Source organism: Schistocerca serialis, chromosome 2, assembly GCF_023864345.2.
Source record: "Schistocerca serialis cubense isolate TAMUIC-IGC-003099 chromosome 2, iqSchSeri2.2, whole genome shotgun sequence".
NCBI classification, from domain to species: Eukaryota; Metazoa; Arthropoda; class Insecta; order Orthoptera; family Acrididae; genus Schistocerca; species Schistocerca serialis.
In genome coordinates this window covers 867,061,729-867,084,613 of record NC_064639.1, presented here as the reverse complement: position 1 = coordinate 867,084,613, position 22,885 = coordinate 867,061,729, and the positions used below count along the sequence as shown (strand labels likewise).

The 22,885-nt window shown below is 40.2% G+C and overlaps 1 protein-coding gene across 10 annotated transcripts in view; it reads left to right on the top strand.

Annotated features, from left to right (window-relative positions):
- The window catches only part of LOC126458183 (zinc finger protein 665-like), a 200,734-nt gene that overhangs the window by 92,539 nt on the left and 85,310 nt on the right, over positions 1-22,885 (top strand). For 9 of the 10 annotated variants that reach the window (XM_050095053.1, XM_050095051.1, XM_050095052.1 and 6 more), the window contains 2 exons: positions 2,080-2,264; positions 19,710-19,851. In XM_050095053.1, the coding sequence (XP_049951010.1) occupies positions 2,080-2,264; positions 19,710-19,851 (327 nt within the window). The remainder of the gene's footprint in view (positions 1-2,079; positions 2,265-19,709; positions 19,852-22,885) is intronic. The other variant, XM_050095054.1, reaches the window with a different exon arrangement.

The following is a 22,885-nucleotide window of genomic DNA, read 5'->3' as shown; positions in this document are numbered from 1 at the left end:
GCCACTGTTCTGTCCGGCATTGCTGATTCCCCGTACGCCTCTTGAAGACCTTGATGACACTGTCGTGCTGTACGACCTCTGACACATTCAATCTTGATCCAACTTCGTTGCTCCTGTTTCGAAAATGTAGTGACACCATTACATTAGACTGCTCGCTCACAAGTGACTGTGTTTACACCGATTGTGTGCACACCGGTGACGTGGGACGGGCGAGTCCATTTGCTCGGAGGTAAGTTAGGTATGTCAACAATGAGTGCTATTAGCAACAATAGTAGATTCCATTGCATAGTGTCTCCACAGCAGTGTTGCCACTATTTAAGTTCCAACCTATGTATTTTGGCAGTCTTTTTCATTATGCTGTCTGCAACTCAATGCATCCTCTATGTGGTGAGTAGGAATCTGTCATGTCCAATTGTTGTTCGGTACATCTCTGCAAGTATTAAACTGATGAAATCAGAACTTTACCAATGTTTGCTGGAAATGTGCAAATGTTCACACAAAATTCAGCAAAACCTGTGATGTTCATACAGCAACTTTTCTGAAATTAGACCATGTGGCATGGGATGGCCCTTAAGACATTAATATCTTGATGTGGTTTTAGCCATGATGTTTTCACAGAAGGTACCCACATCAGTAAACAGATATTGCTCATGGCAGTGTGCAGCCATAAGCTACTTGTTTATAGGACAGTACTGTCATCGACATTGAGTACACGCGCGCGCGCGCGCCCCCCCCCCCCCCCCCCCCCCCCCCCCCCCCCCACACACACACACACACACACACTTACACATTTGTGTTGTAAGAATTACTATCATGGTCAGTCTTTCATAGCATAAAAATGTTGACAATCACTGCGTGCTCTAGTCTGGGAGTCAGTGTAGAACAGGTGATCTGGCAGCTCCTCTTTGAAACTTTCCGTCACTACTTCATTATGGATGAACGTTGACCATTGAGAAGGACAGTGCTGAATTACAGCCTTTTTCTGCACTTAAAGTAGGGCCACACTTTTCATTGGGAAGGTGTGCGTAAACGTTTTTGATTTGCTTGAAGAATGAAAATAAATACGTTGTCTGGATTGCTCTCTTATTTGTGTCTCCTCTCCCACCACAATTCCATGAAAGATATCTCCTTATCTGTAATAGTGCTACGAAATTTGAGAACTCGCTTCAAATGCAATTTTCGGCTTCGAACTTTGTCAACATAGTGGTAAAGAGAAAGGCCTCACCAAACAGCTCAGAAGTTTTGTGTCAGCATAATTTATGAAACACCTCATCCACTGAAACATACTTACCAGTGCCAAATATTTCCTTTTCCAACTGTCTGTGTCAGAATGTCATGCTGCAAAATTCGTAGTGCAGTTAGTGAACTTTACAATTTACACATCCCTTAACAAATTTCAGTGGTGCTGAACAAGCAAAATAATGGTGTGCAGCTCACAATTCATAGAAGATTATGTTGTGTTCGACACTTGTATTCAGTGTTGTATACTTGTAACTGAGGTATACTTGTAACTGAGGTATACTAGAGGTTGATAGAATTAAGTATTGAGATCTGCATATTGGTTGCATTCAACTTTATTTCTTGGTTAGCTTCCAGTTCTACTGGAATTTGGAGTTGTATGCCTCATTTACTGTTATTCTTGTCCAGAACAAAACATTTTGACACACACACAAACATGTCCTGCCATTGTAGTATGAGTGCTGGTTTAGGCTGTGAAGGGTAGGAAGTTAGTAAGGCTCTGACAAGAGGAAGGTGTGTAATTCCATGACAATATCTCATTGAATGATTTGCTCAGGTAGTCCATTACTTATAATCTAATAATAAAAATTTCACTTTTATTTCTTCGACAATATCATGAAAAGAGAAGTTGCTGCTTACCATATTGTGGATATGCTGAGCCACAGAGGGGCACAACAAAAAGACTCTCATAAATAAAGCTTTTGACCATTAAGGCCTTTGTCAACAATAGATGACACACACACACACACACACACACACACACACACACAAACACACACAACTACTATAGTAATGTAACGGGATGTCAGTCAAAACTATCATTATTTATTATTTTTGCAGCAGCAGATAACTGGCAGTGAAAATCAAAGCAGGCCAGCAGAGGGTCAGCATGCAAGTCGCAGCACGTCATCCTGCTCTCGTGAATCTAGTACTCAAGTAGATACTAGCTCTGATCACTCAGACAAAGATGAGAAGGCAACTGTTTCATCCGCATCTACTAAAGAAGAACGCATCTTGTTACCAGGGTTTGTTATTTTATGAAAGCACTTTTGCTTCCATGTTTAAAAATTCATTAACAATTGTGCTCTTTCTGACCTCTGAACAGTGTTAAGTTTCATTGTACTGTTTGTGTAAATCCATGTGTGCAACATCCAACAAGGAAATGGTAATTCTGAAATGAGGTAAACATTGACTTGAAAGTGAAGGACTAGGTTTCTCTTTGAAAATAAGGAAACACACCATATTTGACACTTTGTGAATATTTGATGTGTCTTTTTGAGTAAGATGAGTGATATTTTACCTTTGCCAAATATTGGTGATGCAGAAATTTCAGTGCACCACTAAGAGTCTAGCTTCGACTGAAGAACCCAGGATGGAAGCCAGTATGCAGTTTGTCACTAAGAGTTGTAATGCAACAGGTGGTCTCAACAAATAATTAGATATATTTGTTGTTTGAAATGGTACTTGGAGAATGTAGTCTTCTTCGGGCATAACACAGTTTATTTTCCTTAAAGTTTATTTCTACAGTAGCTGCACATCAGGGAACAGGTGAATTTTTGCCTTGGAAACAGTATTTCATAGATTTTCAGGCTTGAAAGGATAAAAACAATCACTCTTGAGTGTGATCATTTGATAGGGTTCAGTGATAGGGAATTGCACTGGTAAGGGAGACAGTTTAAGACAATGAGAAATAAGTCTGATAAATAATGAAGATAAGAAAATTAAAACCGGCAAGACAGTTAAAACAGATTATAAAATGTATGTTGTGACAGCTACATCGAAATCAGACAGACTACACCATTTTAAATCAATGGTGTCCAACCTTTTAGATTACCTGGGCCATGGAAGAAAATGAGCGTATTTTTGGGGTGCACCTAATATTCTTAACACTAACAAAATAACTGCTAAGTGGGGGGGGGGGGGGGGGGGAGATAATTTCTTAATTAATGATTCTTTATTCTAAAAAGGCACGATGGAATTAATTTAACATTTTATGTATGAAATTTCATTAATAATTATATGTAAGTAATCACATATAAAATTAGTGTGACATTTGAGTTTGAATGTGAGAAACTAATTTATCAGAATGTGTTTAAAATAGTGCTTGCTTGCTTTGACAGTAATCACTGGACATTAATAATATGTAACTTGTACTGCATAGGGTGTCAGTCTGTGGGCTGTTAAATGAAGAAATTGGATTGAATTAAGATCATCTCGTCTTGCCTGGATTGCTAGGTGACATGGCTGGATTATTATGACCAAACTGCTGAATACTTTTTACCGTTCTGCTGCTATGTTCAGTGTATGCTGCTGTATGCTGTACCAATGAGTTCAATACTCTTATTTATTTCCTTGATCACAGCATTTGGCCGCATTCTGTATTATTTTATGTGACTCACTGCAAATAACAGGCCTGTGAGGCATCATTGAAATTGTGAACAGCAACTGAATCTTAATTGTGGCCTCTCATTTTCAGTCACAGTATCAGACATGCTGGTAATAATGCAGCGCTATCTACTGTTAGTTTGTATCGGTTGACAGTAGTTCCAAGACTATGACTTCTAACAAATACCAACCAGAGACAGGGGCCAAGTTGTTGTGGGCAGATAGCACATACAGACAATACAGTACAATCACAGCATGAAGAATTTTCTCTACAGTGTGTGGGGTGTGAGGGGAATGAGCAGGATGACCTCCGCAGTGCAATGCAGTACAATTAAGGGCAAGGAAAGCAGCTTCTGCCATCATGTGCAGTACTGACACATTTTGATTTACACTGATCGTCTGCCATGATAGAAATTGCATACAAAAGTAGAGAGACTTCGTGAAAGCTCATTATAGAGATGTTCGCGTTCAAATTTGGTTCTTATTTGTAGCAATGGATATGGTATCGAATTAAACCTGTTATAACAGAATAACAATACTGTTATGAAAAGGGTAGTTGTTACTCACCTTATAGCAGAGATGCTGAGTCACAGATACACACATGACTGCAGAGTCTGCTTGCTGAGGCCACAGCACCCAGAGACTGTGGTCATGTGTATGAGAGATTGCGTTTGCATGAGGGTGTGTATGTATGTCCTATCTCCGATGAAGGCCTTATTGTACAAAAGCTCATTTTCTGGCAGTCTTTTTGTTGTGCCTATTTTTGACTCAGCATCTCCACTGGTGAGTAGCAACTATCCTTTTCGTAGTATTTTTACATTCCATCTTGGATTTTCCGTTGTAGAATTACAATACTGTTAGATAACAAACATTGGCAGTAATTGCAATCCACATGAACTATTGTGAAAAAGTCTCTTTATCACAACTGTGCAGAAATAACACAGAATTTCCTTGTATTTCCATAAATTAATTTCGTTATACATCTGCAGATATCTAGTTTTGCAGTTGCAGCTGAATTAGCCATAAAATAACAGACAAGCGCGTGTGACAGATTAGCCAGTTACAGAACAAGGCCCTGGGGGCTCAACTATAACACGGGCGGCAATTTTAAGAATGAGATGGACTGATGAGAGAATAGCATTATATGGTTGGAGTTTCAGGTTTAACGTACCAATTTTTTTTTAAACCAATTGTGTGATAGATGCTCATTTCCTGGGTCACATTGATACTTGCTTTTTGCTGCATGCAGCCCATGGGCCACGGCTTGGACACCCCTGATTTACACTGAATGTAAAGAATTGTCAGTGTCTTCAAAAATACTGGTGTATCAGATAGACAGCTGGGAAGATTGGACAGATCAGGAATGTTTTACATGGGATAGTAAAACAAACTTTAGAAGCCAGATTAAATTTTGGTATTTTAAAAGTCAACACACTTTGGAGTTCTTGTTTGCTTTTATGCAACGTCATTGTATCTTCTACTTTTGGAATATGAGGAACTTCCGTACACCCCTGGACTATGAGCAATTAATTATGTGGATGAATTACGAGGCCACATAATTGGTGACCCTGTATTTCATTACACAGAACTATCATATCTTTTGGCGAATGGCGCAGGCGGCAAGCAGCTAAATACTGACAGGGAAAATGAGTTACAACAGAACAGTGGAAACTGTGTCAAGACAGTTGCATAGACAGCGACGACGACAGGGATTCGGTAGTCGGAATATGCTGATGCCACGGCCATGTGAATCATGACTAAAGCAGATGGCCCTCATGAGAAATGCTGGTATTATAAACATTTCAACTGATACAGTGTGAAGCGCAAGTCACCGTGCATTTACTCAGATGACCAGAACATGCTAACATCAGCATCCTGCCCAGTAACACACATTCTACCATATGGAAAAGACTGTATCTGTCAGATGGGAACATTGCCATGACATTCTTTGTAGATGCTGGATCATACATCAACAAACTGCCTGTCAGCCACAAACCTCACAACAAGTGACTGGAAGAAAAGCACAGATGACTCCGATATATAAGAAGGGTAAAAGAATGGATCTGCGAAATTACAGACTAATATCTGTAACTTCTGTTCATTGCAGAATCCTGAACGTATTCCTAGTTCAAATAGAATAAACTTTCTTGAGACTGAGAAGTTTATGTCCATGAATCAGCATGGTTTTAGAAAGCATTGCTCGTGTGAAACTCAGTTTCAGTAAGCAGATTCCGTGTGCCTAGATTTCTGAACAGCGTTTGACACAGTGCCCCATTGCAAGCTGTTAACAAAGGTACAAACATATGGACTAAATTCACGCAAATGTGAGTGGCTTGAAGACTTTTTAAGTAATAGAACCCAGTATGTTGCCCTCGACAGCAGGTGTTCATCTGAGACAAGGGCATCATCAGTACAGCCCCTGGGAAGTGTGATAAGATCACTGTTGTTCTCTATATACATAAATGATTTGGTGAGCAGGGTAGGCAGCAATCTGCAGTCATTTGCTGATGATGCCATGGTGTACAGTAAGGTGTGGATGCCACGGTGTACAGTAAGGTGTTGAATTTGAGTGTCTATTGAAAGATACAAGACAACTTAAACAAAATTTCTAGTTGGTGACATGAATGACTGCTAACTCTAAATGTGGAAAAATGTAACTTATACATATGAGTAGGAAGAACAAACCTGTAATGTTTGGATACAGTATTACTAGCATCCTGCTTGACACAGTCAAGTTATTTTTTATATCTGGGTGTAACATTGCAAAGTGATGTGAATTGGAACAAGCATATGAGAACTGTGGTTGAGAAGACGAATGGTTGGCTTCTATTTATTGGGAGAATTTTAGGGAAGAGTGGTTCACATGTAAAGGAAACTGCCTACAGGATGCCAGTGCAATCTATTCTTGAATACTGCTTGAGTATTTGGGATCCGTACCAGGTCGGATTGAAGAAAGACATCGAAGCAGTTCAGAATCAGCCTGCTTTTTACCGGTAGGTTAAAATAACACATAAGTGTTACGGAGATGCTTCGAGAACTCTAAATGGGAATCCCTGGAGGGAAGGCGACTTTCTTTTCGAGAAACATTACCGAGAAAATTTAGAGAACCTGCATTTGAAGCTGACAGCCGGATGATTCTACTGCCTCCAACATACATTGCGCATAAGGACCACAAAGATAAGATACGAGAAATTAGGGCTCATATGGAAGCATATAGAGTGTCATTTTTCCCTTGCTCTATTTGTGAGTGTGACAGATAAGGAAATGGCTAGTAGTGGTACAGGTATCCCCCCGCAACGCACCATACGGTGGTGTGCGGAGTATCTATATAGTTGTAGATGTAGATGTACAGACATGCTTGAAGGCAGCTAATAACTCCACAGTCAACTCTTAGATATACAAAGTTTGCACCATCGATGTTGGTTTCTCCAGTCAATTAACATGGTCTTTTGTAGTTGTTGATGTCTCCGAACCTGTATTAGGTACTGACTTGCTAGCATGCTGAAGACACTTTAACTAAGCTTAGTAGACAACAGTACTGTATCCGGAGCTAGAGCTCGTCGAGCTTACGGTATGCTACTGAGGACAGACAACACAAGTCCATCAAAGTAACGTAGTACACCTGTATCGTGGAACCCTTCTGGCGACTGCAAGTAAGTCTGCGAACGAGTTGCAAGTACAGGTTCACTATAAGGCATCGAGCCAATACAGTGCACTCCATCTTCTCTGCACCAGGACAACCTGTCTTACTACATGCATGCAGAATCACACCAGAATGGCTGGCAGAGATGAAGGTGATTTTTGAGGAAATCTTACAGTCTGGAATTATTCTCTAGTTGAACTGCTTGCTCCTACTCCTGCTTCATAAGAAAGATGGCTGGTGGAGGTCATTTTTTTTGCTGGACTTTAGACCCAAGAACAACCTCCGATGAGTATCGAGTGTCCAACATAAAAAACTTCACATGTGTGCTGACCAGGGCAAAGGTTTTTTAGTGCCCTTTAACTGTTAAGAAGCATACAGCCAGATGCCTGTAGCTACAAGTTACATGACAAAGTCAGCAGTGATCACATCTTTTTGTTTATTTGATTTTTATTCATTCTTATTCATTCTTATTGGCCTGGATGGCATTTTAGCATACTCCCCTAGTGCTCAAGTGTGTGAACAGCATCTGTGTATAGTATGCCACCAATTGCCATTTGACCATGGAGTAATGTTGCATGAAAACCAATGCATCATAGGAGAGACTCAAGTTACCTTCCTGGGCTATACCATTTTGGCCAACAGCATTTGGCCATTGGCAGAAAAAGTTACGTTACAATCTATGCAAAGCCAACATAGTATTAGCAGTCGAGACAGAGAATAGTAAACTTTTACCGACGTCAACTCTCCGCAATGGCTGCTGTGCAGACACCATTCACGGATGCCCTCGCGAGCTATGTGTGCATTCACAAGACACGGATATGTTAAGTGGACACCCAAAATAGACAAGGCATTCAGTTTCCTCCAGGCAGGCTTAAGGCGGACACTGTTACTCGCTCACCCAGTTTCCTATGCATACCTGCATCTAGTTGTTAGTGCAAGTGAGTTGGCAATCACTGCAGCACTCCACCAACAAGTACGACAATGGCAGCCACTGAAGTTTCTCTAAAAAGCTGCAGTTGTCGCCACAGAAGTAGGGTGTGTGTATATAGGGACAGCTGCAAATATACGAGGTAGTCATGTACTTCTGATCTCAATACAATCTCGAGCAGCAGCCATTTGTACAGAGTACAAATCCATTACCTGTGCATTAAGAATGTTGGCAACAAATGTTCACCTACACAGTTTCAAAATAGTAAGTTTGTGAGCCAGTTTGTGGCAGACATTCACCGCATGCCAAAAATTTTGGGGCTGACTACTTTTCTTGTATTTGTGGGGTGGTAAAGATTATAAACTATAAATAACTCGCTGCGGAGCAGACCATGAACCTACAGTTACAACAGCTATTAAAAAATCCATTGACAGGGTGAAACCTCGAAGATGATTTGTGCGCCCAACTCTTTTAAGTTGGAATTGTTGCGTGACATTTCCTAGTGCAAACCACAATCATACATTCAGAAGAAGTGCTGAAAGAAGCTTTTACAGCATCCACAGCTTATCATACCTGGGGCTAACGCTTCGATCAGATTACCTGTGGTCTGCTTTGTGTGCCCTTCTGTGGAGGAGGATGCACATGCGGGGGGCACATTCGTGTGTTCCATGCCAACTAAGTAAAGTGGGCCATCATGTACGTGCTGACATCAGTAGCTTTTGAGCTGTCCCTGTGGCATTGATACGTGTTTGTGTACTTATGCATCGTAAGAGCAGCAGATAGTACATGTGAACACTCTGGTATGTTTTGTGTTGCCGTACTGTGGAAGTTCCTATGCTTTAGAATTTTAGTTTGCTTTTATCTGACTTCTCTGTATCTTCTATTTTCAGAATTAAGGTAACTTATGTACCTGAACTACATGTGATTATTTATGTGCCTAAATAAAGAGGCCACAAGTAAATTTTCTTGGGCTGAAATTAAATCTATTAATGGCAGTACAGTCCCCACTTAAATGTCCTTAGGTAAAGTTGCAGTTTCTTTCTTGCACCAATTACAATGGCAAAAACAAAGGTACATTTTTAAAAAAAAGTTATATATTGCCTTATAATAAGAAACTAGATTATTTGGTTCTGGTTAATAAGAAGAGAAGTGATACAGGCTTCATTTATTTGAATATCATGGAATTCCATATTTTGAATTTTACTGGAGTACTGTATTTCAAATTGCTGGCTACAATTACAAACATTGGTGTTCATGAGGTACCGGGTACACTTCGTATGGTAAAGTTCATCACTCCTTTGTAGTTTGATACTGTTATTTCGAACAAGAGTTCCTTAAACATTTTTGTAAAATTCAGGATGGAACATAAAATAGTATGAAAGGATAGTTGCTACTCACCATAAAGCGGATGTGCTGAGTCACAGATAGGCACCATAAAAGACTGTCGGAAAGTGAGCTTTCAGCCAACAAGGCCTTTGTCAAAAATAGACAACACAAACACACTCAAGCAACTCACACACACATGACCACAGTCTCTTGCAGCTGAAGCCAGACTATGAGCAGCAGTGCATGATGGAGAGGCAACCAGATCGGGGTAAGGGGAGGCTGGGATGAGTTGGGGGAGGGATAGCAGTGTAGGTGTGGGGGACAGTAAACTGCTGCTAGTGGGAGCATACAGGAACAAGGTGGAGAGAGGGTAGCGCAGCTACAGGTGGAGAGAGGGTAGTGCAGCTAGGAGGTGGATGGAGGGTGAGGGAGTGAAGGGGGTAGTGGAAAAGGAGAGAAGTAAAAAGACTGGGTGCATTGGTGGAGTAGAGGGCTGTATAGTGCTGAAATGGGAACAGGCAGGGGTTGATGGGTGAGGACCATGACTAATGAAGAGTGAGACCAGGAGGATTACGGGAACGTAGGGTATATTGCAGGGATAATTCCCACCTATGCAATCAGGAAAGCTGGTGTTGATGGGAAGAATCCATATGGCACAGGCTGTGTGAAGCAATCATTGAAATCAAGGATGTTGTGTTGGGCAGCATACTCAGCAACAGGGTGGTCCACTTGATTCTTGGCCACAGCTTGTCGGTGGCCATTCATGCGGACAGACAGCTTGTTGGATGTTATGCCCACATAGAATTCAGCATAGTGGTTGCAGCTTAGCTTGTAGATTATATGACTGTTTTCACAGGTAGCCCTGCCTTTGATGGGATAGGTGAAGTTTGTGACTGGACTAGAGTATGTGGTGGTGGAAGGATGTATGGGACAGGACTTGCATATAGGTCTGTTAGAGGGATCTGATCCATGAGGCAAGGGGTTGGGAGCATTGGTTGTGTAGGGATGGATGAGGGTATGGTGTAGGTTTGATGGACAACGGAATACCACTTTGGGGGGAGGGTGGATAGCGTGTAGGCCATTTCTCATTTCAGGGCACGACAAGAGGTAGTGAGAACCCTGGTGGAGAATGTAATTCAGTTGCTCCAGTCCTGGGTGGTACTGAGTCGTGAAGAGAATGCTCCTCTGTGGCTGGACGATGGGACTTTGGGAGGTGGTGGGTGACTGGAAAGAAAATGCACGGGAGATCTGTTTTTGTACAAAGCTGGGGGGGATAACTATGGTCTGTAAAGGCCTCGGGAGACCCTCGGTATATTTCAAGAGGGAGCACTCGTCACTGCAGCTGCGACAGACACAGTTGGCTAGGCTGTATGGAAGCGACTTCTGGGTATGGAATGAAGGTATTGCTGGTGGCTGATAGGAAGGAAGTTGTTGGTTTGGAATCTGTAGGGCATTGGGAAAGGAAGTGTTCAATAGCAATAAGGCCATGGGCATTAGGGATGTTAATGTAAATGGAGGTGGCATCAGTAATGACGAGCAGGGCTCCGTGTGGTAAAGAAACCGGAACTGTGGAGAGTCGGTGGAGGAAACGGTTGGTATCTTTTATATAGAAATGTAGGTTGTGGGTAATAGGCTGAAGATGTTGGTCTACAAGAGCAGAGATTCTCTCAGTGGGGTCATAGTAACTGACCAGGGAGGCGTCCTGGGTGGTTGGGTTTATGGACTTACCATTAGCCCCTTCTGTGTTCCCATTCCAGCACTACACAGCCCTCCATTCCACCAATGCACCCAGTCTTTTTGCTTCTCTCCTTTTCCACTACCCCTCCGCCCCCTCTCCCTCACCCTCAGTGTGACCTCCTGACTGCACCTAGCTGCCCTACCCTCTCTCCACTTTGTCCCTTCGCACACCCACTAGCAGTGCTTTACTGTTCCCAACCCCTACCCTGCTATCCCTCCCCTTCCCTCCCCTCCCCAGCCTCTTCCTTACCCGCACCAGCCAGGTTGCTTCTCCCATCATGCACTGCTGCTCACAGTCTGGCTTCATGCTGACTGCGACTCAGCATCTCTGCTATATGATGATTAGCAACTATTCTTTTCATAGTACTGTTAAACATTCTTGTGACAAATAGTTGCAATGTGAACAGTAATCTCATTATTTATGCAGCAGAAAGTAACATCTGATCTGAGTACATCATTAGAGTTGCTTAAAAAGTTGTTTTAAGTTGGATTGAATATAGATCTATCAAAGCTGACATTTGATTCAAGGGCATTTACAGATTGCTATCACTTTTTGTGTTTTTATGTAATTGACAGACTCAGAAGGTAAGGATCACTAGTCTTCTCATATTGAAACGTAATATAATTGTAGTTGTATTTTTAGTTGTTATCTATACACTTCAATGTATTCTGCTCAATTTTGCTGTTTTCATTTCATTCACAATGTCCCAACAATCAACCCAGCTGTCTTCTTCGGGTGCTGCGAGTTTCCCTGTTACATTTACTTGCTGCCTGGACTCCAACCAGACTTTGAACCATTTCTGTCTGGTGCTGCTATTTATACTTGTGTTTGATTCCCGAAGACCATCGTCCTTCGATTCTATTTTGTTTTTCATGGCAATAATACAGCAGAGATAAAGGTAACCTGATTGGTTGTCGAAGTATTATGCATAAAATGGAAGCAACATCTCAGCTGAACACACAGAAGCAGACTATTAATCAATCATACCAAGAAAACAGTCGTACCTTAGATGTAACCACAATGGAGGGGTATCTGTTTAGAGGCCAGACAAATGTATAGTTCCTGAAGAGGAGCAGCAGCATTTTCAGTAGTTGCAGGTGCAGTGGTCAGGATGATTGACTGAACTGAACATCAACCAAAACAGCATTGCTGTGCTGGTACTGTGAACAGCTGAAAGCAAGGGGAAACTACAGTCATACTTTTTCCTGAGGGCATACAGCTTTACTGTACGGTTAATGATGATGGTAAAATATTCCGGAGGTATAATAGTCCCCCATTCAGATCTCCAGGTGGGGACTACTCAAGAGGATGTTGTTATCTAGAGAAAGAAAACTGGCATCCTGTGGATTGGGACTGTCAGATCCCTTAATCGGGCAGGTAGGTTAGAAAATCTTTAAAGGGAAATGGGTAGGTTAAAGTTAGATATAGTGGGAATAACTGAAATTCGGTGGCAGGAGGAATAAGACTTCTGGTCAGGTGAACACAGCGTTAAAAATACAAAATCATATACGGGTAATACAGGAGTAGGTTTAATAATAAATAAAAAATAGGAACAGGGATAAGCTACTACAAACAGCATAGTGAACGCATTATTGTAGCCAAGACAGAACAAAGCCCATGCCTACCACAGCAGTACAAGTTTATTTGCCTACTAGCTACGCAGATGAGGAGATTGAGGAAATGTATGATGAGATAAAAGAAATTATTCAGATAGTTAGGGGAGCCGAACATTTAATAGTCATAGGGGCTGGAATTCGATAGTACGAGAAGGAAAAGTAGTAGGTGAATATGGGCTGGGGTAAGGAACCTGATGACAGTTATATGAGTCGAGGGACATGAAAGGGAAGCAGTGGTTGGGAAGGGAGTGAGACAGGGTTGTAGCCTCTCCCCAATGTTATTCAATGTGTATATTGAGCAAGCAGTAAACGAAACAAAAGAAAAATTCGGAGTAGGTATTAAAATCCATGGAGAAGAAATAAAAACTTTGACGTTCACGATGACATTGTAATTCTGTCAGAGACAATAAAGGACTTAGAAGAGCAGTTGAATGGAATGGATAGTATCTTGAAAGCAGGATATAAGATGAACATCAACAAAAGCAAAACGAGGATCATGGAACGTAGTCGAATTAAGTCGGTTGATGCTGAGGGAATTAGATTAGGAAATGAGGCACTTAAAGTAGTAAAGGAGTTTTGCTATTTGGGGAGCAAAATAACTGATGATGGTCGAAGTAGAGAGGATATAAAATGTAGACTGCAATGGCAAGGAAAGCGTTTCTGAAGAAGAGAAATTTGTTAACATCAAGTATAGATTTAAGTTTCAGGAAATCGTTTCTGAAAGTATTGTATGGAGTGTAGCCATGTATGGAAGTGAAACATGGACAATAAATAGTTTGGACAAGAAGAGAATAGAAGCTTTCAAAATGTGGTGCTACAGAAGAATGCTGAAGATTATATGGGTAGATCACATAACTAATGAAGAGGTATTGAATAGAATTGGGGAGAATAGGGGTTTGTGGCACAACTTGGCCAGAAGAAGGGACCGGTTGGTAGGACATGTTCTGAGGCATCAAGGGATCACAAATTTAGCATTGGAGGGGAGCGTGGAGGGTAAAAATCGTAGAGGGAAACCAAGAGATGAATACACTAAACAAATACAGAAGGATGTAGGTTGCAGTAGGTACTGGGAGATGAAGAAGCTTGCACAGGATAGAGTAGCATGGAGAGCTGCATCAAACCAGTCTCTGGACTGAAGACCTCAACAACAACAACAACAACAACAACAAGGAATGAAAGAAGCAGCCGCCTGGTAGAATTTTGCATGGAGCATAACTTAATCATAGCTAAACTTAGTTTAAGACAAATGGAAGAGGTTGTATACATGGAAGAGGCCTGGAGACACTGGAAGGTTTCAGATAGATTACATAATGGTAAGACAGAGATTTAGGAACCAGGTTTTAAATTGCAAGGCATTTCCCAAAGCAGATGTGGAGTATGACCACAGTCTAGCAGTTATGAACTGTAGATTAAAACTGAAGTAACTGCAAAAAGGTGGAAATTTAAGGAGATGGGACCTGGATAAACTGACAGAACCAGAGGTTGTAGAGAGTTTCAGAGAGAGGGAACGATTGACAGGGACGGGGGAAAGAAATATTGTAGAAGAAGAATGGGTAGCTTTGAGAGATGAAATAGTGAAGGCAGCAGAGGATCAAGTAGGTAAAAAGTCGAAGGCTGGTAGAAATCCTCGTGTACCAGAAGAGATATTGAATTTAATTGATGAAAGGAGAAAATATCAAAATGCAGTAAATGAAGCAGGCGAAAAGGATGACAGACGTCTCAAAAATGAGATCGACAGGAAGTGCAAAATTGTTAAGCCTGGATGGCTAGAGGACAAATGTAAGGATGTAGAGGCATCTATCACTAGGGGTAAGATAGATACTGCCTACAGGAAAATCAAAGAGACCTTTGGAGAAAAGAGAACTATGTGAATATCAAGATCTCAGATGGAAAACCAGTTCTAGCAAAGAAGGGAAGGCAGAAAGGTGGAAGAAGGATATAGAGGGTCTATACAAGGGCAATGTACTTGATGGCAATACTATTGAAATGGAAGAGGACCTTTATGATGATGAGATGGGAGATACGATACTGCGTGAAGAATTTGACAGACCACTGAAAGACGTAAGTCAAAACAAGGCCCCAGGAGTAGACAACATCCCATTAGAACTACTGATAGTCTTGGGAGAGCCAGCCGTGACAAAACTCTACCATCTGGTGAGACAGGCAAAATACCCCCAGACTTCAAGAAGAATATGTTAATTCCAATCCCTAAGAAAGCAAACGTTGACAGGTGTGAAAAATACTGAACTATCAATTTAATAAGTCACGGCTGCAAAATATTAACACAAATTCTTTACAGACGAATGGAGAAACTGATAGAAGCCGACCTCAGGGAAGATCAGTTCGGATTCTGTAGAAATGTTGGAACACGTGAGGCAATACTGACCCTGTGACTTATCTTACAAGATAGATTAAAGAAAGGCAAACCTACATTTCTAGCATTTGTAGACTTAGAGAAAGCTTTTGACCATGTTGACTGGAATACTCTCTTTCAAATTCTAAAGGTGGCAGGGGTCAAATACAGATAGCAAAAGGCTATTTACAATTTGTACAGTAGCCAGATGACAGTCATAAGAGTTGAGAGGCACGAAAGGGAAGCAGTGGTTGAGAAGGGAGTGAGACAGGGTGTGTAGCTTATCTTCGATGTTATTCAATCTGTATATTGATCAAGCAGTAAAGAAACAAAAGAAAAATTAGGATTAGGAATTAAAATCCATGGGGAAGAAATAAAAACATTGAGGTTTACTGACGACGTCGTAATTCTTTCAGAGACAGCAAAGGACCTGGAAGAGCAGTTGAACAGAATGGATAGTGTCTTGAAAGGAGGATATAAGATGAACATCATCAAAAGCAAAACGAGGATAACAGAATGTAGTCGGATTAAATCAGGTGATGCTGTTGGAATTAGATTAGGAAATGACACACTAAAAATAGCACATGAGTTTTGCTATTTGGGGAGAAAAATAACTGATGGTGGTCAAAGTAAAGAGGAAATAAAATGTAGGCTGGTTATGGCAAAGAAAAGTGTTTCTGAAGAAGAGAAATTGGTTAACATCAAATGTAGATTTGTGTTGGGAAGTCTTTTCTGAAAGTATTTGTATGGAGTGTAGCCATGTATGGAAATGAAACATGGACAATAAATAGTTTAGACAAAAAGAGAATAGAAGCTTTCGAAATGTGGTGCTACAGATGATTGCTAAAGATTAGATGGCGTAGATCACATAACTAATGAGGAGGTACTGAATCGAATTGGGGAGAAGATGAACTTGTGGCACTACTTGAGTAGAACATTCTGAGGCTTATGGGATCATCAATTTAGTATTGTAGAGAAGCGTGGAGAGTAAAAATCGTAGAGGGAGACCAAGGCATGAATACACTAAACAGACTCAGAAGGATGTAGGTGGCAGTAGTTACTTGGAGGTGAAGAAGCTTACAGAGGATACAGTAGCATGGAGAGCTGCATCAAACCAGTCTCTGGACTGGTTGTTGTTTTTGTTGTTGTTGCTAACATGATTGGTTGCTTTGCAAGAATTCTATATGCAAAATTTTAACTGTTGGTACAAACTGAAAGTTCTTAAAAAGCCAACTATCAAAATATGTGACATAAATAGATGTATCTTTTGATTGCATTGATTTATGTTTTTTATACCTCCAGGAGACTGTAAATCTTATGGCATAAAGTTCAGCTTGATACGTGTACAGACAGATGGATAACATGTTGATCATATAAGGGTTCCATTTTTACTGATTGAGGTATGGAAACCTAAAAACAGAGAAACCATTAGCTACTGCCTGAATCTGTTCACCTACACTCTGTCAGGTTTGATTGCTTGTGTTATGCACAAGAATCAGGTGTGTGGAATACTCCGTCTACCTATCAAAATCATATTATTGCAGGGCATATAATAATCAAGGTCTTGCAAATAGGAGTTTAACAACGGTTACAAATGCAGTGTGTTATATACTGATTAAATGACCAGACCAAGAAATGACTGACTGGAAGTATTGTGTGGCGACTGGACACTAAATGTATTTTGACATGCAAAGTAACTATAACACAGGGCACCACCTCGGCAAAACCTAGTATACTCTCCCAGTTTGTGTAGTGAACGGTGAAATTTGGTCATCAGGAAGCTAACATTTAACAACAGGATGGATGTAGCAATGATGGTGTTCTGGACAGAGGAACTGTTTGGCTCTAGGGTATAGAATGCGTGGATGGGCATTGTCACATGTTGTAAATAATCACAGCTGTAAATGGTGTTCTGCAGGCACAAGTTCATCAGTGCACCTGACAACTACCTAAAGAGTGCGAATCACAGCACACTTCCCTGGGGCACGTGTACAGTTATTTTTACTTCTCTTAGTGACGCTCTATCCAAGATAACATGATGTGTTCTCCATACCAAAGAATTCTTAATTCAGTCAGTTTCATTTGACAGCCCAGATGATTGGACTTTAATTAACAAGTGTTGGTCTGATACGGGGCCAAATACTTTTTGGAAGTTAAGAAGTATTGCAACCCCCTATTTACCTTGATCCTTGGCTTTCAAGATGTGATGCTATTATAAAAGCGTGAGTTGTGTTTCATGTGACCAATGTTTTTGGAATCCACACTAGTTGGCACAGAGGAGGTAGGTTTGTGATACGTTATTACATTTGAGCTCAGTATATGTTCTAAGATTTTCAGCAGATTCACATTGATTTCTGACAATAATTTTGCAAATCACATCTTCTTCCCATCTTGTATATGGATGTGACCTGTGCTTTCTTCCTGAAATTTGATCTTTGAATGCGTGCTGCAATGTTTCATACAGTTCTTGATGACAAACATATAATGCAGTAAGAAATGAACCATACAAAACGTCCAGGGGTATCTGATGGTGTGTGTAATGCAAACACGGAATGAACAAGCCAGCAAAACTAATTTTCATTTTTAACACTTCGACACTGTTCTGCTTCAATCAGTCCTACATTGATGATACTGTTGTCACACTTCTTCCATCATGCTGTCCTCACTGGCCAGAGTGAGAGCTGTTTACTAACATCCAGTGGTCTCCACCTCTCTCGTGCATGAATCACAGCAAGAAAAAAACCATTTTCATTATTTCTTTTGCGTATCTTGAGCATTTATTACCACTGAAGATTTGACATATAGATAATAAATTGTTGTAAATGTGTTATATATTTAAAAAAAAAGGGGGGGGGGGTTCAAATGGCTCTGAGCACTATGGGACGTTAAGCTGTGGACATCAGTCCCCTAGAACTTAGAACTATTTAAACCTAACTAACCTAAGGACATCACACACATCCATGCCCGAGGCAGGATTCGAACCTGCGACCGTAGCAGTCGCGCGGTTCCGGACTGCGCGCCTAGAACCTGGAGTGTTATAAAAAAAAAAAAAGGGCAGATTTTGACATGACAAAGTAAAGTGTTCCCATATGAGGGACACAAAAATCAGGAAGTGCTTGATTCATATCAAGGTTAGCCAGAAAACTTGAATCCTCAAGGTAGATAAATGAAAGTATAGTTGTGGCATTCAAATTTAGCATTCCCTTCTACCTCAACACTCTACAGTTGTGTTAATAAATGTAAATGGTCAGCTGTCCTTATAAAGCAAAGAATACTTAGAGTATAACACAGATAATTTCTGAAGAAATGCTACAGATAAATCAATCAGTAAATTTTAATGTGCTGGCAAAATAGTTAGAAATTGCTCTCACTTGAGAGGGAAGACTACTTACAAAGTTCCATTTAAATAAGTTGGCACTTCGCAGCAGGAAGGTTGACTGCTCCCACCCACAAGTTTTCATCTATTTCAAGAGGAGGGGGGGGGGGGGGGAAACCTGAATAATATATAAATCTCAAACAGTGCAATGTCCCCAGGATGGAATAACAACAATATAGAAAGAATAGATTGCTGCTCACTGTATAGAGGAGGTGTTGAGTTATGACTCAGTGCCGCCTCTATGTAGTGAGGAGCTGTGTAGCCTTTCCATACATAAATTTCATGATGTTTACAGTATTTTTGTGGGAAGTAGAGCTTAACTTCATATTTGTTTTGGGTCACATGCTGATAAATCTTCACTAATGTGAAACTCTTCTCTCCTACTGAACAAGTGCTCATATTTCGTAAGGTATCCATTTCAGAGCACATGTTTATTGGACATTTTTTCTAGTTTTGGTCTGTACAATCACCTCTTATAAGTTGCCTACAACACAATCTTAGCAACAACAGTACCAGTACATGTGTTCCACTGTCAGAGGTATCGGAATGATTTTGCATGTAACTTTTGACTTTGTTTCTGGACCAGGGTCCCTTACCTCAAATTAAGACATGTACTCTTTTCCCTCATCCCTGAAACTTGTAACATAATCATGGAATCACCATGTATCATAGTGATGACTTCAGCAATGCGCAAAGTAGTACATTGTTTTCAAGTACATAAATAAAAATTAAATAGGAGGAGACCGCAGCAGCAGTGACACTGTAGCATCAGTCTTAAGTTGTTCAGTGAATAAAGATGTGGAGTGTAAATTTACATGTTTTCTCATATTGTATCTCTAGCATGATGTACATTATTCTTGCAAAGTTTGCTTTATTCACATTAAAAATGTTTTTGAGGCATATGTTGCTGAATTACTTAGGTGTAAATAGTAGTGTATTATCTCCAGTACTAGCAGGGAGGTATAAGCTTATTACTCACAGCATCTGACTAAAAGAACAAACATTGTGTGTAAAATGCTATTGTGAACTACACTGGCTAGCCAAAAGCGTACATTCTCCTCTCATTGTGATTTTATTAATATATCTCTCTTTTTTTCAATTACAGGTTTCCAATTCAAGATCTTAAAGGCCACACAATGGATATTCGCACTCCTGATGGAAATATTGTAAAGATAAGTGCTCCTATTAATGGTGAACAGGACCTTTCCAAGACACTTGGAGTTGAAATGGTCCAAAACATGTACAAGGTATGAAAACTCTGTGTGAAAGTATACAGTGTAGAGTAGCTTCGTATTTGATTCTTACAGCATTTGCAACTGTTGATCAATATCTTTTATGATTTTGAGCAGCTTGGCAGATTTTACTGTGTCATTGCTGGTGACTGACATTTATGTTGCTTGTCTCAAAGTGTAGGTATCATCATTTAGATTTGACAGATTGTCTGTGCCTTTATTAAACAGTAATGGGAGTGGCCATACACAACTTAACAGTATGGTGGAATAATGTGGGGAGAAAGGGAGGATAAATTACATATGGTTTATTTCAGTATGATAAGAGTGGACATCAGTTAAACACTTAATTGAGATTTTAAGTTTTGTGTTGCCTGCTGTACTGTGAAATCATTCCACTAATATTAGGGGCTGCAGTTGTGTGCTGGTTCAACTGAACCTTGTTAGTATCAATCCTGCTACAAAGTGTGCTAGCCCCACAAGGTATCCAGGAGAAGGTTTGTAAGGTAGGAGAGGTACTGACAGAAGTAAAGCTGAGAGAGCAGGTCATGAGTCATGCTTGTAGAGACAGTCAGTGATCACTTCCCTGTGGAAAACAAAAGATCCTAGGTTTGAGTCCCGATCTGCCACACAATTTTAATTTGCCAGGAAACTGCACACACTGCTGCAGACTGGAAATTTGTTTTAGAATATTGAGTCCTGATTTGTTGAGGTTATAAACACAGATGGGGTTCGTTTATGACTAAGAAAAATAAAATGTCTCTGAATTTGGAAGACCTGTATGACAGGCATTGCCTTTAGTTTTCAGTCTGTGTTAATTGACTGCAAAGAGGAGCATGTGTTAGTTGAAGCTTGTATCATTTTCATTCTCAGTTATGTTAATATAACCCTTTATTTTCTTTGCAATTGTCCCAGTGTTTGTACCGTCCAGTTTTTTGTAATTGGGAATGGCTTCTAATTTCTTTGCTCTTTATGTTTTAATTTGTCCTTATGTTCATCAAAATGTTTTACACTGTACCAATGCAGATTTTTGTAGTCCATTGATGGAAGAAATATACCTCCATTTCCTCTTAATTCGTTAACCGTAGCCTTGTTCGTATGTTCCTTGCTGTTGTTATTGCTGTTATGAATGTTTGCATGTTTGTGTATATGGGTTAGTTCTTTTTCAGATCTTTGTTATTGACTAAGAAGGATATTCAGTCATGCTGAACTTAATAGACTCCAGTACCTAGATGTTTAAGGATTCGTTACACAAACTGCAGCCCACAGAGACTAATTCACTTTCCCTCAAAACTGATCCACAAGTAGTTGCTGCAAATAATTGCAGCAATCAGGAAAACATTGTTCTCTCTCCATCTGACACTGAAAGGGCTACTGACTGTTAAAACTTTCGCTGTTCACTAAATATCTCACACATATTTTCTTCTTTGACTATCTGGTGTACAAGCAGCAAAAATACAGGGCCACCGTAGACAAATTGTTAGAGAAATTAGTTCTCTCGCAATGGCAGCTTAAAAACCGAGCCAGGGCATGATGATCACCCAGGTAAAGAGGGTCACTGAATGAGAAAATGCAAGAATCAGACACTTACTGTGTGTTCATCTATGCCCTGTGTGCTAGTAGGGCTTACTTTATGGCTACTTTAAGACTCACTTGGTTGAAATGTTTGAATCACAGCGACGTCATCTGGTTACCAACAAATATGTGGCACAGAAGCTATTAAAGATTTAAGAATGTGCATATCAAGCGCTCACCATCTACCGCTAACTGAGAATGATAGACCAATTTTTCCAACAAGTTCTTTTAAATCACTCATATTCATCTTTTGCAAGTTGAAATGACAATTTCACCCATTTTAGAATGAAGATAGAAACCACAAAATTACCTTTGATGAGCATATGGACTCTAGCGTTCAGTGGTACTTCTCTGGCATCTGTCTCTCATTATGTAATGGTTCGAAGAATGGAGTGATAATCTGAAGGCACGGAGATACATGTTTCCATTTTTTTTAATTCGTTGTATGAATACACTAGAATGAAAAAAGACAGTGAAATTTTGGACACTGTTCACCACAATTATAAAATCAAGTAACAAATTAGCTGGCCTTAAAAATCCTGCAGTTTATTGATACCGTATCGTTTTCTTCACTTCTTGATTGTATATTAAAAGTCTCTTCACAGGTCCTATTGAGAATAAGTCTTTAAGTGTGCTCTTATGCTGTATATTGCCTTTAGGTGAGGTATACCCAACACCTGGAAGGATCCTCCAGAGTGTGGAAAAAATTTACTTGTTTCTTTCTTTATATTTAAATTATGATAAAACAACTTAAGAATTACACACAAGAGATCTCACAGTACACTCACAGCTCCAGTGATAGTCTTTAATTCATTTAACCTAATGGCTGGCTCATAACAACTGAACATGCTCTTTGCTTTATCTGTAACATAGTTGAAAAAAAGCTCTTCTTCCACTTTGACCAAACATTAAATAAATTAATAAAAAGGCTGTAGAATCTCAGGTAAGTAGTAAACTGGTTGCAAATAAATAAAAAGTTTGTGTATCAAGCCATGAGAGAGATACCACATCACCAATGATCAGTGATGTCCCCAAGATTAATTATTATAACTTCCACCAGGGTTGGGAGAGTAGATCCATTGAGAATTTTTACCTCCTCCTGTTGCATGAAATAATACACTACATCTACATCCATACTCTGCAAGCCACCTGATGGTGTGTGGCGGAGGGTACCTTGAGTATCTCTATCGGTTCTCTTTTCTATTCCAGTCTCGTATTGTTCGTGGAAAGAAGGATTGGCGGTATGCTTCTGTGTGGGCCCTAATCTCTCTGATTTTATCCTCATGGTCTCTTCACGAGATATACGTAGGAGGAAGCAATATACTGCTTGACACTTCGGTGAAGGTATGTTCTCGAAACTTCAACAAAAGCCCGTACCAAGCTACTGAGCATCTCTCCTGCAGAGTCTTCCACTGGAGTTTATCTATCATCTCCGTAACGCTTTCGTGACTACTAAATGATCATGTAACGAAGCGCA